The sequence below is a fragment of the Penicillium diatomitis genome (assembly GCF_028827545.1).
Source record: "Penicillium diatomitis strain IBT 30728 chromosome Unknown utg000002l_segment0_segment0, whole genome shotgun sequence".
Lineage (NCBI taxonomy): Eukaryota > Fungi > Ascomycota > Eurotiomycetes > Eurotiales > Aspergillaceae > Penicillium > Penicillium diatomitis.
In genome coordinates this window covers 3067091-3083267 of record NW_026623174.1, presented here as the reverse complement: position 1 = coordinate 3083267, position 16177 = coordinate 3067091, and the positions used below count along the sequence as shown (strand labels likewise).

At 48.6% G+C, this 16177-nt stretch overlaps 7 protein-coding genes across 7 annotated transcripts; 3 read left to right on the top strand and 4 right to left on the bottom strand.

Moving 5' to 3' along the window:
• Window positions 1-503: 503 nt before the first annotated feature.
• Window positions 504-1142, top strand: N7539_002157 (uncharacterized protein; the record flags this gene model as incomplete). Its single annotated transcript, XM_056931760.1, has 3 exons — window positions 504-539; window positions 600-672; window positions 727-1142. The coding sequence occupies 3 exons, from the start codon at window positions 504-506 to the stop codon at window positions 1140-1142; spliced, it is 525 nt and encodes a 174-aa protein (XP_056793791.1).
• Window positions 1143-2844: 1702 nt separating this feature from the next.
• On the bottom strand, window positions 2845-3525 carry N7539_002156 (uncharacterized protein; the record flags this gene model as incomplete). The annotated part of the gene is made up of 2 exons (XM_056931759.1): window positions 2845-3257; window positions 3363-3525. 2 exons carry the CDS (start codon window positions 3523-3525, stop codon window positions 2845-2847), a joined length of 576 nt encoding a protein of 191 aa, XP_056793790.1.
• Window positions 3526-5605: 2080 nt separating this feature from the next.
• Window positions 5606-6551, top strand: N7539_002155 (uncharacterized protein; the record flags this gene model as incomplete). The annotated part of the gene is made up of 2 exons (XM_056931758.1): window positions 5606-5702; window positions 5749-6551. The coding sequence occupies 2 exons, from the start codon at window positions 5606-5608 to the stop codon at window positions 6549-6551; spliced, it is 900 nt and encodes a 299-aa protein (XP_056793789.1).
• A 688-nt stretch (window positions 6552-7239) lies between these two features.
• N7539_002154 (uncharacterized protein) lies at window positions 7240-7938 on the bottom strand (the record flags this gene model as incomplete). The annotated part of the gene is made up of 1 exon (XM_056931757.1): window positions 7240-7938. The coding sequence occupies one exon, from the start codon at window positions 7936-7938 to the stop codon at window positions 7240-7242; it is 699 nt and encodes a 232-aa protein (XP_056793788.1).
• Window positions 7939-8682: 744 nt separating this feature from the next.
• Window positions 8683-11205, bottom strand: N7539_002153 (uncharacterized protein; the record flags this gene model as incomplete). The annotated part of the gene is made up of 3 exons (XM_056931756.1): window positions 8683-10218; window positions 10296-10888; window positions 11076-11205. The coding sequence occupies 3 exons, from the start codon at window positions 11203-11205 to the stop codon at window positions 8683-8685; spliced, it is 2259 nt and encodes a 752-aa protein (XP_056793787.1).
• Window positions 11206-12135: 930 nt separating this feature from the next.
• Window positions 12136-13320, bottom strand: N7539_002152 (fumarylacetoacetate hydrolase family protein; the record flags this gene model as incomplete). Its single annotated transcript, XM_056931755.1, has 5 exons — window positions 12136-12340; window positions 12443-12539; window positions 12598-12913; window positions 12991-13229; window positions 13293-13320. The coding sequence occupies 5 exons, from the start codon at window positions 13318-13320 to the stop codon at window positions 12136-12138; spliced, it is 885 nt and encodes a 294-aa protein (XP_056793786.1).
• A 412-nt stretch (window positions 13321-13732) lies between these two features.
• On the top strand, window positions 13733-14279 carry N7539_002151 (uncharacterized protein; the record flags this gene model as incomplete). Its single annotated transcript, XM_056931754.1, has 3 exons — window positions 13733-13865; window positions 13948-13997; window positions 14106-14279. The coding sequence occupies 3 exons, from the start codon at window positions 13733-13735 to the stop codon at window positions 14277-14279; spliced, it is 357 nt and encodes a 118-aa protein (XP_056793785.1).
• Between the last annotated feature and the right edge of the window lie 1898 nt (window positions 14280-16177).

Genomic DNA, 16177 nt, shown 5'->3' with positions numbered 1-16177 from the left:
TTGTGCTTCGTGGAACCTAGCTTAGTCTCACGCCGCCAAGTAATACTCGAATAGACATCGAGATATCAAACCTCCGCCTTCTCAAATTGCACTTCTTCACAGCCGCGCTTATTCGAAGGTCTTCTTTCGTGGAAACCTCGCCAATTCACACGTCCTCGATGAATACTCAAATTGGCATCAAGCTGACAAAGTTCCGCCTTGAAGCGCACTTATCTGGTACTACGCGTCTCTGACATCGTGCTTCGGCGAACCTCACTTCTCTACCATTCTGCTTCTCTGACCTCACATTTGTCTGACACCGCGTGTCGTCTCATCTCGCTTCTCTGAGCCACGATTCTCTGACACCACGCTCAGTCAGGTTTCACGTCAAGCTACGGTTATCAGTAGACTTCGTCTCACTGTCACGATCGAACCAGAGATTCATATAACATATGACCAGGTTGGAGCGTGATTACCTCGGCGAACAAGTCAGCAAAGAAGAAGACGCCATTTAGGCAATCACAATGGTGATCGTGTGGACCGCCGAATGGGACACCAAGGTTAGCGATGCAAGAAAGACGTATACAGCAATGTCTTTGCTGACTTGAAACTGCAAACAGCTCTTAGTAGCAATATGGGAGACTTGTGGCTCCAAATTCGATTGGGAATCAGCCGCAGAAATTCTGGGTAAAGGTATGATCCTTTACGTCTCATCTTGCTAAGGCTTTGTGACTAATGAGTTTGAAGCCTGCACGCCTGAAGCAATCATGCAGCATTTGCGGAATCTCACCAAGAAAGCTTCCGACCAGCGGCGAGAACAGCGTGAAGTTCTACTCAAGTCGCATGCTGCGCGAGACGCCAGTGTGGCCAAAGGCAAAGCCAGGCGCAGATGGGGCTACAGTCGCATAAACTATGCTCGCAGACGTCCCAGCCGCAAGGTTGTCACCCAAGATCAGAGCCCAGCTGATGAGCAGCCATCTAAAGCTGCTCCGATTCCGCGTAAGCGTAGGTTTCAGGATGATTTGCCGCTCTTCAAGCCCATCGAAGAAGAGATAGAGAGACGTCCTCCACAGATCAACCGAACCCGCAAGCGCCATTTCCGAGAGGCACCAGAATCTCCGGATGAGGATCATAATTCGAGCCAGCGGACCTCCTTCAGCTAGAACAGCAGAGAAGCAGATCTTATTGCAAGCGGTGCTGACATTGCCTCACCGCGGCGGTACCCATTGGGAAACTGATGGTGATATGGAAGACACTTATGATCAGAATGAGGGCTCATTGACTCTGCTCAGTCCCAACCTGGTCATACAATGTGGCATTGATTCTATTCAAGATTGAAGTGTGTTTCTCGGCCTCACTATGGGATGAAATTCTTGAAAGAGGGCGCGCTAGTGGACACAAACGTCCCTTTTTTTGGGAAGAGGCTTGGCATGGGACTGGAAGTGCGTGGCAACTGTTTTCTTCTTTCTGCCTTGGTCAATTGCTTTGATCTTCTTTTTTGAATCTCGTTTTCCTTCGATATGCCCCATACAATATGCCCAATTTGACTTGCTCATCTTGATACACTCATTTTGACATAGGTACACGGCAGCAATCATGAACAGAATCGAGAAGTATCTCACAACGTATTCTCACAACCCCAAAAGACCTCATTTGGCTTATGCACTTGGAATTTTCTCCTCGATTACCATGCAGATGGGGACACTAGCCTAGCATGACTCATTGATGTAGATATTCTAAGAGCCAAACTTGAATTTAAACGGAGGTGCCTCCCTTCATTACTGGTTTGATGTCTTCAGACTCATACCACATCTTGATGTATGGTTACTGTGCAGATAGGGCTTGGAATTTTCGAATAAGAGTATCATTATTCATATGGGGGTATATGGGGGTATATGGGGGTATATGGGGGTATATGGGGGTATATGGGGGTATCAATCCAGGTCAATGAGTTCCCCCGGTTGAATATGAAGTCGATAGTGCACACACTCGTGAACAATATCACATCAATCATACTCACCTACATGCCACATCAACTCCATTATAAGTACTAAAGTAGTACCTCTACCTCAGCGTCTCCTGGGCGAAGCCGATATCCAGGAGACAGGAAGCATGACCACTCCTGTTGAAAAGCTGCCGAGATGGCGAACATTGAATGACTGGGAAACCGTTGAAAAAGCAACTCCCAATCAATTTCCTTTTTACTCGGCAACTCAGAGCACGCTTAAAAAAAAAACTCAGAACTTGCATTTTTTGTTAACTGGCAACTTTTTCAAAGATGAAGCAAAAGAACCAAAAAAATGCAAATCTGCCACAACGCCGACATAGACCAGAACTTCAAGCAAAATTTCAAGAAACCAAAACTAGAATTTCATCAACATTCAATCTCAGACCATGAAACCAAAAAAAAAAAAAAGAAAGAAAAGACATCACAAATGCTCCTGAGAGCAAGCCAAAGAACGCGGACTGGTTTTTTGGGAAAAGAAAATCTGAAGCCAAATGTATCACTAGCAAACCCTAATGCCCTCCCCCAAGCAAAATCGAGGCTCAAGCTGGATTGACCCCTAAATGACATCTTCCTCAAAACAGGGACACCTCATCTTCCGAATAGACGCAAGAGAAATTAGCACGACAAAGCGCAAAATGACTGCAACTATGAGCAGGGAGCAGACTGAATAAGCAGCAGAATGGATTGCGGCCCAAGGCCCACTCAGAGCCAACCTCGGGCGATGGAACACAGCAGAGCATTGAAGAATAAACCGAAGCAACTGCCGAGCAATTCATATCTGCGTTGAAGAAACACTTGCACCAATATGGTCAAGTCCCCCTCTCCCACAACCCGTTGCTGGCGCGCATCGGAATCATTTAAAGGCCGCCCTCGTCGTCAGTCTGGTCGTTCCCCAAAGACTTCATGGACCTGGAGATGTCCTTGGCCTCGACCGAGACCTCCTCTGGAAGTTGACTCAGAATATTATCGCCAGTATCCTCAAGCTTCATTCTCAGCTGGTCGGTCGTCATTGTTTTATGAGGTCGGAAGAGGAAGTCGTCGCCGGTATCCTCGACTTTCACCTTGTGGTCCGCAGCACTGAGGGTTTGCTTGCGCGTTCGTGGATGAGCAACAATCTTAGTGACTTCGTCCTTACTCGATCGGGCGGGAGCGACCAGCTTGCTGAAGTCAAAGCCACCAGGCTTTCTGGTTGCAACGCGAATTTTGGAAATGCGATCTTGAATAGCCTTTGCGGTTGGGGCCTCTTCCTCCCCATATGGGAACCCTACAGCTGTTGTCTGTCAGTTGAGACAACTCCCATGTGAGCGAAAAATCACTGCTGTAAGCAAAGAGTGACTGTCGCTGTGCTAAATTGCCAATATCACAGTTCACTTACGCCATGCTGCGGCGATCGCGGCATTGTCGATAACCATGGGGTGGGTTTCGAGAAGCTTGATAAGGAGCTGTTCAATGGCAAGGACGTTAGCTGGTATTAGGATATCCTGAAGCGAGACAAATTGAGCTCTTACAATCTGATCGGCGGCGGCTGTCCAATGCATCTTTGTAGTGGATTCTTTGTATATGAGGTTCAAGGTTAATTGACCGTGGCAATTTGGGCAGGAGGGATGTAAACGTGAGATGCGCCTGATGCGCAACGCCTCAAGCGCTTGCGTTGAACCTTGTGATCGGTTCTGTTGCCTGTGAGGAAGTTATTTCAGTGAGCGGAGATCCACCGTCATATCATGAAAATCGAAGCAGTTGTGTGGCTTCAATGTGCAAGAAGGGGAAAGTGAGATCGGCCAAACAGGTTCTTGACACGAACATGCAATGACACGAAAGCACGACAACCCAACTGGTGGTTTGACTCGGACGTCCATCAGCTCCAGAGTGCAAGAAGTCAACCAGCTCTGCGACTCGAATATTCAGCAAGCCAAATTTGTAACAACTCGAGATCGCAACAGCTTGAAATATCTCCAACTAGAGACCAAAAAACAAAACCGTATCTCAAATCCAGCATGCGATGACTCAAGGAAATTCAAGTTGCAACCTCGCGTACTCGCAATATATCAATTGCAGTTGCGATTTGAGTCAGTGACTCGAGGGGGCAATGGAACAAACAGTCGTGCCACTCGAGTATGTGATAATTCGAACTTGCAAAGAAAAGAAAAGCCCAAAATTGCAATATTCCGACACTGCAACAGCTCGTTATTGTGAAGAAATCACCGGGTTTGCGACTCGACAAAACAACGATTCGGAGCTGCAAAGGAACAGTCCAGTTCTGTGATTTAAGAATAATTTCAAGTTGCTCAAGTTGCAAAAGTTCGAACTTGTAAAAACTCAATGCTGCCACAGCTGGATATTGCAAATGGACAATGCAGTTCACGACTCCATAGTATAATGGCGCGAGGGTGCAAAGAGAGAAACGATTTCCGGAACTGGAGAACGCAACCACTAATTCAGGTAATTCTGCCGTGCAGATGTGTGTTGAACTTACCAAGTTCTCAGATTGAGTCAATATAAAAGCAGCCAGTTTGTCAAACCAAAGTTGTCATAAACTTGCTTTGGGGAAGTAGAAAGGAAGGAAGGTTGATGGCGGATGAAGAAAATTTATACTCCCCCTGCGCGGCGCCCAAATGGCGTTTTTACCTCGGATTGAGCCGAAACGAGGACCATTGCAACGGCGTCGCCGACGCCGTTTAAACGGGCATACGAACGCCTATGTTGGGGGATACTTTTGCCGTCAGCGCCCAGGTATATAAATCTTCGGGCCCACCAGACTTCTTCCCTCCTCCTCTCGCCTTCCCCACCAGATGCACTTATACAGCGCCTGATGACATATGATAGTACATTGGCCGCTATAAGGCAGGACCGAGTCTACGCAAACTTGAGTTTGTACCCTTTTACGCTGACACTTTGATCAAGGTTAACACGCCTTTGGTTTCACACCTTTCCGGAAACATCTACGCCGTTTCGTCGATACCGAGTAGCCGGACTACGCCTCTACGGTGGCACCGCGCTGACACTTCACACTATCGAGTTTGTCAAAAAGTCACAGCAGCACACAAAAGAGCGCTGTAGCACGCAGCAGGACACGACAGGGCCTAACAGGCTTACCACAGACTCGCGAGAGCAGTCGTCAGCGATAGTTCGCCACTTTACACACTCCACCCCTCTGTCCCTGTTGCTAAACGCTCGCAAATTGCCCATAAATTGCAGCGAGCCGCTGCTAGTTGCGACGAATCGCCGCAAATCGCTCGCGTTGACCTCTCACGTTCCCACTCGATCTACATCACGAGTTACTCGCAAATCGCTGCAAATCGCGCGCGTTGACCCCTCACGTTCTAACTAGGTCTATATTACGTTCTAACGCGGGCTACATCACGAGTTACTTGCAAATCGCTCGCAACACCCTCACGTTCACACCACCTTGGGGACATAATCCCACAGTCTGTCTTCATCACTCATTGCTCGTGAATTGCTCGCAATTACTTCAAGTCCACGCCACCTTAGGCAATACGAGCTTGACGTTCAGAAAAAGTAACAAGACCTTCACATTGACAATCGCTTTCACTGTGACCGTCGAGTTTATCTGCATTCCCCTGTCTTTACGTTAGCAATTGCGATTTCGTAACAGACAAAATGCGTATCGACAATCTTGAGGATGTCATCATCTCGATCCTTGCAGCACACCCGACCCTGAGGGTAAGCAGTCATACCCGACTTTACGGAAGGTCCCGTTAATTGCGCTGACACGCCATTGCAAACATAGCTCGATTATGGAGCGATGGCTCAAATGTACGGCCGGGGCGCCAAGCACGACACAATGGAATGGAAGTTTCGAGCCTGGCGGAGAGAAGCTCAGAAGCTTCGCGCCACTGGAGGCGAGAGTACTTTCCAGCAGCAACCAACCGGTCGAAAGAAGACCCGCAAGGCATCTGCTGCTACCAAGGGCTTGTCCTCATCAGGCAAGCCATCGAAAAGCAGACGGGAAAAATTGCGAGCTGATTCAGACAAAGAGGAATATGTCCCAAGCACGGCATCTCTGGACTTTGAGAGCGACACTTCTGAGAATGACTCGCTGCTCAATGAACCCACAGTCAACAACGAGCGAATTACTCGGAGAACCCGCACGAGAAAGATGGCCATTAAGTTTCAGTCCGTTACTGACTCCGACATCGATGACGAGATTTTCCTTCTTGGCACATATCCATGCAAGAAGGTCAGGTTCACACCAAATGCCAAGCAGGAGGGAGAGTGTGAAATGGCGCCGATAAGCCGGTTTTCCAAATACAAATCGCCTCCGCCTGTCACTGAAAGCGCGACTACAGATACAGATTCACATGGAACTGCGAGCATGTGCGATGCCAGCGCTAACAACAGCGATGGTGACAGCGATAGTGATATTGATAGTGACAGCGATGGTGACAGCGATGATGTCAGCGGGACCGATTATGGCATTTCTGGTAGCAGCCGGGCTATCAAGAAGAGATCAACGAATGCCGCGGTTGATGCAGATGCCCACAGTGGCGATAATAGCAGTTTCTTTTGGCATGGTCCCTATTGGAGATCCATCAATGATCTCTGAACAGACCTTTTCAAGGCGAATATGCTGGCAACATTTCCATTGCTATTTTTGATCACTGGAAACAGCTTTTGCTCAAAAACAGGAAGCTGATATGGCTCGTCGATTTTGACCTAGCTTCTTCGGGCATTTGCATGATTTATCGAATGCATGAGCAAGACGTATGCCGTTGCACTCCGTCGCTTGAAGCTTGAGTTGCTAAGGCAGACGAATTTTGGCTTTGAGTTCAGGAGCAGAGAGGGGTTGTCGTATTTGTTCAGTTGGAGCTCGCAGTTCTCGAGCATTTGCATGTTCCATTGCGATTGCGTGGCCAAGAGAAAGTTATTGCAGTTCTTCAGTCAAAACTTGAATTTCTTAAGCATTCGCATATTGCAATTGGTTATCCTTTCGTCTTTATTTTGATTTTTTTTTCTAAAGGCAAGGGCTCTGAATTACTTCTTTTGCAATGTATTTAGCTGTCGTTTTTGATTTATAATCAAAGCGTTTGCGTTTTTCAGGCGCCGGAACGGGAATGTAGTGGTTGAGGTGTTGATTGGTAAAAGTGCGAAAATCGCGAGGCATAAGCTACTGCACAGAAAACTTGATATCATTTGGGTCGAAGCTCCGCTGCCCTTTGGTAGGGGATGGTCTCTCCCTAAGATGGCCTGTGCTTTTTTCTTTCTGATATGGTGCGGATTGATCCTGCATGGGACTATCGTCGTCCTTTCTCATACTTGTTCACGACCTCCCTCATTTGGTCTCGGAAGTGGGTATATGTCAGATTTATCCTGAGCCGGTCATCTGGATCAGTGGTAATGGCGGCCACATACAGCTGAAGTTGAGTTTCGAATGTCTCAAGTCCGTTATTGACCAGTTCCACGACATTCGTTCGCAAGACACTGTTCTCCTGGTTCAGATGAGTGTGGAGGTCACGTCTCACTTTAGGAGTGAACGGCAAGTCTGAGTCTGATCCATCTTCGTCCGCAGAGTGACCTTCCTCCACTACAGACGATTCAGCATGGGAGCCCGCATTTGAAGACTCAATGAGACCGGTTGCTGGCACTGTTGGTTGACTTGCGCCGTCGGTTGGGGTTTCCCACTTTATCATTCGTCGGCGACATGATTGCCAGGAGTAAAGACGTCCGGTTTGTTGCTCAAATGCTTCGGATACGGCTTTCCAGAATTTTTTGGTCTTCGCCGTGAAACATCCCTCTGGTGACATAGAGTTGCATAGACCGACTAGAGCGGCGCTCTCCCTGGCTGTGAGCTGTTTGCCTCGGCCACTGGGGGATTGCACAGTTTCTGTGGTTGAATGAACAAACCCCTCGCCTGCAAGGTGATGCTGCTGTTTCGACGAGCGTGAAGTGCCAGCTGGCCCTAAAGCGGTGTCTCTTGAATAAGAGACCGACATGTCTGGGAATGTGTGACATGAACCCTGGTCGCGATTGGTTCGACTATTTCGGAGCTTTGGAGCCGCTAGCTCCAATGAAATGGTATGGAAAGGGTAGCATGTGTCTATAGCATGAAGCGCATGTCAAGGCTGCACTTTGAGGACTCCAGCATGGTGCGGAGGAACATTCTTCGTTTGTAGAAGAAGTGTGTAGCCGCGATCCCAAGCTTAGGAGGACATAATCCTTTCATGCTTCTATTTAAAGACGACCGACCTTGGACCGCGCCTGCTGAGCGGAGCAAACACGTGCGATTACTGCCGGCGGACGCCGAGGCGGTGAGTCGGTTCAATTGTGGGCTGTCAGGCTGGATCACGTGAAGGACATGTTCTCATCATATCCGACGAGCTTGCCCATTCGAACCTCTTATGGCCATTGGAGTCGTCCAGTCTCAAGCAGAGATGCGTGTATAGACAGGTCCGAGTCCATGTTTGCAAAACCACCGACTTGACCAATACCAAGGTCACAGCATTTGGAGTTGGGAAATTCAGGACAACCACATCAACAGGAGGCAATTAGTTTTGCGCGAGCCCTCCTGCTAAATGGCCACTCAATTGATGCAATTGATCTATTTTTCGATCACACTCTTGGAATTCAAGTAATTGGTCTTCGAATGATGGGGATTGATATTCCATTCTATATTACATTTGCGCAAGAATCAGGGTCATGGTCACTTCATGATCCAGCTCTCAGCTACCAAATCAGATCTAGTGACAAAGTTGAATCCAATGTGCAACAACACTTTCCATGTCATGTGCGATGCCCCATTGTGAAGAGAGACAGCGGAACAGCTTCTGCATTGAATTCAACTCATATAAAAGATTTCGCCGGCTGCATCCGAGTGACGGGATCCCTGGCCCATGCTCCACAAATCGTCGGGTCTCAGATCCAGACACACGGGGTATGTCATCACGGTCAAGATTGAGTTCTGCACGAGTGACAAGAGAATCTTGCCATACGACCGTACGAGGAAGATTCAGCGTGGCCATACCAGCTAGCGAAAAGGCCATGTAGATAGTCGCTGCTGCAAACAAGGAGCTAGGCATATGGATAACGTGAGCTCTTCCCCTTGGAAGTTGTTCAACGATATCTTGGATGGCCACGGCGTGGAGAACCGCCCGACGAGCGTCCTCGGTACGAGCCCAACTTGACAGATCAAAGGGAAAATCGACGCTTAGGCAGCTTCCCCAGACATGCTGGGGAACCTTCCACTGATCGCAGATGTTGCGGGACAAGGTTGTAGAATTGATCATGGTGTCAAGACAGACTGTATGCCATCTGAGAAGTATCTCGAGTCTCTCGGCTGCGGAAAATTGAATGCACATTGAGATGGTCTCATGGACCCGGACCAGTGCGCGGCGTACATCTGATCGAGTGGGAATACCGAACACGCCACCGTGCTCATTTCCCTCGGGAACCAGGGATTGGAGACCCTCAAGAATTACGCGAAGTGCGAACGATGAGAATGGAAAGTCGAGTGGCCTTGAATTGCCGCCCTGTGAGAACAGCAAGCGAAAGACGTCTTGGAAGGAGGAGTGTTCTTGACCTTGGAGGCGCATATGGGCCACCCACTCGTCAGCAGTATTTGCGTCAAAGGCCGCTTCGCTGCTTGGAAGTCTCAGGGGATTGAATACGTGACGGGCAGACGACTCGTTCCCGGTCATCTGTGCCAAAAGTCCATCGAGAACATAATGGGCCAGCAAGGCACGTTGTTGAATCTCACAAGCTGCCCACGTGCGCCATTGTACCTCTTTCTCCTCTGGTGAGGCTTCCGGCTGTGGCAGATCTATCGATGAGTATCTTTTGCAATCATACATACCACAATGGCGTGCCCAGAAAAACCCAAGAGGTCGGAGTATCTGGCTGGTGGTTCTGATGGCACGGTTCTTTGATAGTGCCCCGTAGACCTGGCCCAGTAATGCAGCGAGCACCAATTGGACGCCCTGGCATGGGTCGTAAGGGCCAATGTGAGTGATGAGGGATTGCCAAGAAGTTGCAACAGCTGTATGAGCCAGCCGCCATAGGGTCTCTCCCTTGGCAATAGAGTCAGAAGGACCCAGGTAAAGGGAACCGATCGCGATAGCGTTCAGGAGGAGAGGATGAGTGCAATCTCGAAAAACAAAGGTTGACTTGTGCAACACTGGAAAGGTAGGCACGAATCGCACAAAGAACATGTGTAGGCACTCGTCGAGAAAGACCGAAGTAATTGACGTTGCCTTGACAGCCGCTGTGATACACGAAGACTAGACGCTTCAAGTTAGCGAATCAACCTGGCCAGCTATGAGGTGATCAAAGTGGTACGTGAGAAAGTTTGACTCACGGAGTTTGCAACTAGCTCAGTGACATCTTGCACAGCCCTATGACCGCCGCCATGCGGGATTGCACCAACTGGTGAGTCTCGCTCGTGAAACGAAACAGGGAATCCCGGACTCGCGCCATTGATATCTTGTGCGATGAGTGGAAAGGGCAATGTCCCGGAGAGCATTTTCCAATGGTCTAATTCATCAGCGGCCACAATGCTTTGGAACAGATTCTCCGTATCTGGCCAAATAAGATCAAAGTCAAAATCGGATATATCATTGCGCACATCCTGGTGCGTCTCAGCTTCAGACTCGACGCCTGGGTCCCTTGATCTTGATGTCGCTGCTATCCGGTCGGAAGAGGTCGATGCATTGGCGTAACATGAAGATTTCAAGTCCAGTGACGCGGAAGGAGTTGGTAACGAGGACGTCGAGGGATCATGGTTTGCGTGTCCATTACGCCTGTGTAGCTTTTCATGGCGGGTTAGAGCGTCCTGTCTTGCGAACGCTCGTCCGCAATCTCCACACGCGAAGGGCTTTGAGCCAGTATCTATTGAATATATTGAGTAGACGTTGTTAGCCTCGGAATTTGTGTGCCAGGACTGAAACCGGCCTAGTTTTTTTTCTTCTCAGCAGTTGAGATAATGATGAGGAGGCCCCCATAATTTCAACGTCGGAGTACATAAAAAGCATTTTAGAGTACTCACGGCACCTCTCATGTCTCTAGTACAGCATAGAATAGTCAGTAAAGTTCATTGCTTGATCCAGATACTGCTCTCAATCAATGAAGTCTTCCTCACAAATCGGTCCCTCAACGGACGTAAGGCTTACTCGGAGATGTTCAGCTTTTGAGAATCGCTTGTGACAGACACGACACGCTTTCTTTCTGACTCCTATAACGGAATCAGGCGACGAGACTGACTCGATCATAACGTGAATCTCGCCGTACGATATATTGCTTGCTCTCGATCAGATGAGAAAAGAGTTGAGGAGAGAAGAATGTGGGGAGGCTTTTGTGGGGTAGAAGCGTTAGAACTGGTGGCTCTAAGCACAGACGACTTGTTTTCATTCAAAGCCCAAGGTTGAGCTGTCTCTTTGTTGCTATAGATAAGCCCTACCACTCCTGTATGACAGAGCATCCATTGAGCTATATCATGGTATGGCCTTTAATAGGCGTTAATGTACATGGCAGCTGTTCGTTAGTGGAATGCTCATCAAGTATTCACCTCTCCCCGTGGCGTGTGATACCTGCAGAGTCACTAGACTATAGCATTCTGATAGTATCTTGACAAATCCCTGTATCTCTTTCATCTGTTGTAAGATGTTTGGATGTAGTCCCTCTGTTCCAAAATCAATGGATCGGCAAAAGTCTGCTCCGAATGCGGGTAAGATCTTATCCCTTCCGCTTTTGCTCCTGTCCTCCCACATTCAGTAATTTGTGAAATGTGATCAGGGGCCCACTGGGGTTTTTATTTCCAGCCTTTTTAATACTATAGATGTGAATCTGCGGGTACGGACTCAAGGTAGTCAGGTTCTAGGATTATTCGAGGGTATTGAGTGGAGTTGCTGATCTTATCAGCTCAAAGAATAATTGTCATCTACGCTAAATTGTCATGTCGGAAAACCCTTTTCGGATGGATTCGAAATCATAGACAGAACGTGCATGGCTCAGGGCTCTTCCGCCCGCTATAATTTGCCATCTGATAATAAGCACCCATGGAGATACAGTGCGCCTTGTACACACGAGGGCCAAGTAGCCACCTATTACTACTAACACAGCAAGAAAGAGATGAATGCCTTGGACACACTAGCCGAGTTGGACTTATAGCCCACAAGATACCGAGTGTTCCACGATCAACTTCATTGATGCTCAATCTTGTTGATCAGAGTGCCAACGTGGGGAAGCAGCTCAACGGCAAATTCATCACCGGCTTTGATGAACTCTTTTGGACTCTTTGCAGCTCCGACGCCGGGCGGGGTTCCAGTGAGGATGATCGTACCCGCCGGCAACGTAGTCCCCTGAGATAGGAAGCTGACGAGCTGGGGAACATTGAAGATTAGATCACTATAAAAAGGCGGGATCATTTGTCAGTATACGCAATATTGCAGATGAAGACACAGTCAACAATGACAGGATAAATTGGATGAGCAATTCGACCAAACATACGTTAAAGGGCAGTCTTGCATGACACGGCCGCTTTTCAGACCGCGAATATGAAATTTGGTAGCATCTGGCATCAGAGCAGCAGACACCAAAGTCGGGCCTGAGAGTACCGAGGTTAGTCAAGTGCAGCGTATCGCATTCAGTCACGAAGATCTCACCGATGGGACAGGAGCCATCGAAGCCCTTCGAAAAGCACCACTGGCTTTGGTTCATCTGACTCGTACGGCTGGACACGTCATTTGCCGCTGTGTAGCCCAGAACATAGTCGAGCGCCTCGGATTCAGGCACATCTTTGGCATCTCTGCCAATAACAATGACCATTTCTGACTCGTAGTCACCCGTACCATCTTGTTGGGTGATCTTTGGCAGTACTGTTGGGGCAGGAAATGGGTCGGCTAGTGATGTCGATGGTTTGATGAAAAGTGTGGGCACCGTTGGAATGTCAAGTGACATTTCTTTGGCGTGAGAGACATACTATGTCCATGTGTTAGAGTGGTGTCTCTGACGCTTTAGTGTCAAAACGTAGGGACGAGAGTGTAAATATCACTCACATTCAGACCAACACATCGAATGGATCCGACTTCTTTTTGTGACAAAGGGGAAAGAATCCGTTCGATGGTCTCAGTCGTGCCCGTGGCTTGTCCGGGCTCGAGCACTGATGAGCCCGAGAATGGGCGAACAAACACCTCTTTGCCCTGATAGACAGCCCGTCCGACGTCCAGTGCAGCATCTACAGGCTCGCCGATCAAGATCTTCGATGGGTTGGACTTGGGCACGAATCGCACCAAACCTGAGAGCAATCATTAGCTCCATTAATGATGCCACATTGCAAAATTTCGAAGGTCAAACGTACGCGAGAATGTTGAAGCGATCGTAGACATTCTGGTTATATGTTTCAGAATCAATTGGGCTCACTTGACTTGGGCGAAGATATCCGGTGGTGATATGGAAGAGTATTTCTAGTTACCCCCCACGATACCCCACGACGGAGGCATGCCGCTGTCGGAGCTCGGTACTTGAGCCGTTCATCGCAGTGTGAGAAAAGCCGAGACTGTGCGGGGCCAGCTCCCACAAATATGACCTCAAAAATAGAAAAGGTGGATGGTTCCGACGTGGACAACCGGTGGAACACTTGTGGAGAGGCTCTTCAAGCGGTTCGGAGGACCCGTGTCCAGCATTGTTGTCAGTTGATGCGCTTGACTTTGCGACAATCAAATAGCCTCCGTCTCGCCACATGAGACTTCAACACACTTCCTTTGCAACATTTACTTTTTGCTCTCTTTTCCACTCACAATGGCGTCTCCCAAAGGTCCCTTCCATCTAGTCACTGTCAATACGGCACCCGAGCGGGCCAAGCGCTTGATCGGGCGCGTCGCAGAGAATCTCAAAGACCGATATACAATCATCCACGTGGACAACTGCGAATGTGAGCCCCCCCCCCCAAATTGTGATGCACTTTGCTTCTTCAACTCCTGGATCTGTTCAACAAAGCTAAATTTTTTTGTCAGCCATCGACGAGGTGGAGACCAAGGTCAAGCAACATCAGCCCGAGGTGCTTGTGAGTCTTGGCACCCACGCTTCTCGGATTATCCGAGTCACTCGGCCCTCCGGTGCCCATGGCCGGGCTTTCCGGCTCGAATGAACTTGATACTAACAACCTCACCAGTTCAGTGCATCCATGTGGACCGATGAAGAGGCTAAGCGGATCCATGAGATTGCTCGATCAATCGTGCCGGGTATCAAGTTGCATGCCATTCCCACAGGTCTGCAGGTCGAGCGAGGACCGGATGCGATTGTTGAGTACCTATGCGAAAAGGTCCCGCCTCTTTTGGAAGACTAGTCGATATTTCTCAGTGATGTGTACTAGTAATCAATGGCGCATCATGGTGTTCAAACACCACTGCTCACTTCCCACCTTTTCTTCCGGTCCGAGTGTCAACGTAAACGGCAAGTGAGGAGCCTGGGCAATTTGCTGCCCAAGAATCTTGTCTGATAAAATTTGACGTAGATAGGCCTATCCGAACATTGCTCGCCAGTCTGGGGGATCCATGCTGGAACACCTACTCACTTGTGAATGATCTCTCTGTCGCTGCTTTAGACGACCGTTGCCAATGCCATGCAAACTGCGGGTTACGATAGATTCAAGAAACCTAGTAACATGGTCTCTGGGTAAAATAAAACGTTCCATAGAATGTCGAAGAGCGAGAGCGCCTCACATGGCTGGACAAAACTGCCTGTTCTGAGCTAGTCCCCGAACGGGACCTTAACGACACTATCTTGCCATTGCATTTTTTGACCCTCATGAGGGGTCACCCTAGGGATTTCACTTGGCAGAGAGGACTTCGAGTACTGCTTACACCAAGACTTTGGTGGTTTGCTTACAGTACAGAATTTCGTACTGAGTTAAGGTCAATATATTCAGATCTGAGCCAAGTAGACCCGAACCCTTCCTCTGGCACGATCGGTCGGTGTCAAGCATGAACTGAACCAACAGAAAGGACAAGTCGAGGTCATTGGGGACACAAGTCTGCTTTAATTATGGACGAAAATTTGTGATGGGATACAACAACAGGAGATGCAGCTGCACGATGTGAGAGATGGATGAGGGTGAGATTAACGAGCGAGGAAATATTCTATCGAGGCGATGGACTGCGGTGAGACAGCAGTATCACATGCCATTCGAACAATTTGTCGCGCTGCTACAAGAATCGTTCTCGCTACTGGCTCAAGCATAGATCGAAAGGAGAATGAGGGTTCAGAACACACAAATTTCCTTTCGACCTCAAACTTCCGCTCTCCCAAAATCCCCTCAAACCAAAGAGCAACAACGCTCGGGACTAGTAGCATCCATGCTATCAATTCTCATCCCCAGACGACGCGTTGAAAATCATTCCACTCTCCTGTTACCAAATGAAACAGTAAGAACTAGCGCGTTGCGAGATTGGGCGCTACTGAGGAGCTCAATTAGATAGAACACCTCTCACAGATTATAGCTGGTATCTACCAGTGCAATGTGGTACTTGAAGGTGAATTTCCTTCATTCTCCGACTTTGAAATTCTGCCATACTCACTTTGATCCTTTACCCCCTTTTGTCTGGCGCGAGTATTATTCTGCTTCGCTCTCTCACTCAGAGTACAACCTCGCGCTTCTGGCGCCTGCCGAATCATTAGGAGACTCCTGTCCGCTTTTCTACTCCCAACCTAGCCCGACACCGTCAGCGCAAGCTCTCAAGCCCAGACTGTTGCGTGAGCTCGTAAAGGACAACCATACCTGCCTTCCAGGATGATGACAACAGTGGCGCTCACGACGCTGGAAGAGACAATTACCAGTCTTCACAAGCCTCACCTAAGCGTACAGTCATATCCCGAGCCTCTGGCACGCTTTTGGGTTCAGAAAATGCAGAGTCGAGGATCTGGACTCATGTCCTTTGGTGCTCTAGTTGAAAAGGTAGCGTGGAACCTTCACTGGTTGCAAGACAAGTATGTTGCCGAGGCCTTAGGTAAAGTGGTCGATCGGCCGTACTCAAATCATTGGCATGACTGGCCAGACGAGAATGCTGATGGACCTGTCACCGAAAGAAGATACGAAACAAAGATAGGGGCGAGGAGGAGGCTCAGTTTCCAGCTATTGTTGCAATTGAAGAATCACTCGGCTTCTTTGAAGATGGACTTTAACTTGACAAATTTGATCTGTCATCTTGACGTTCTTTCATGGAGATCAAATCTGAAATGTCGTTT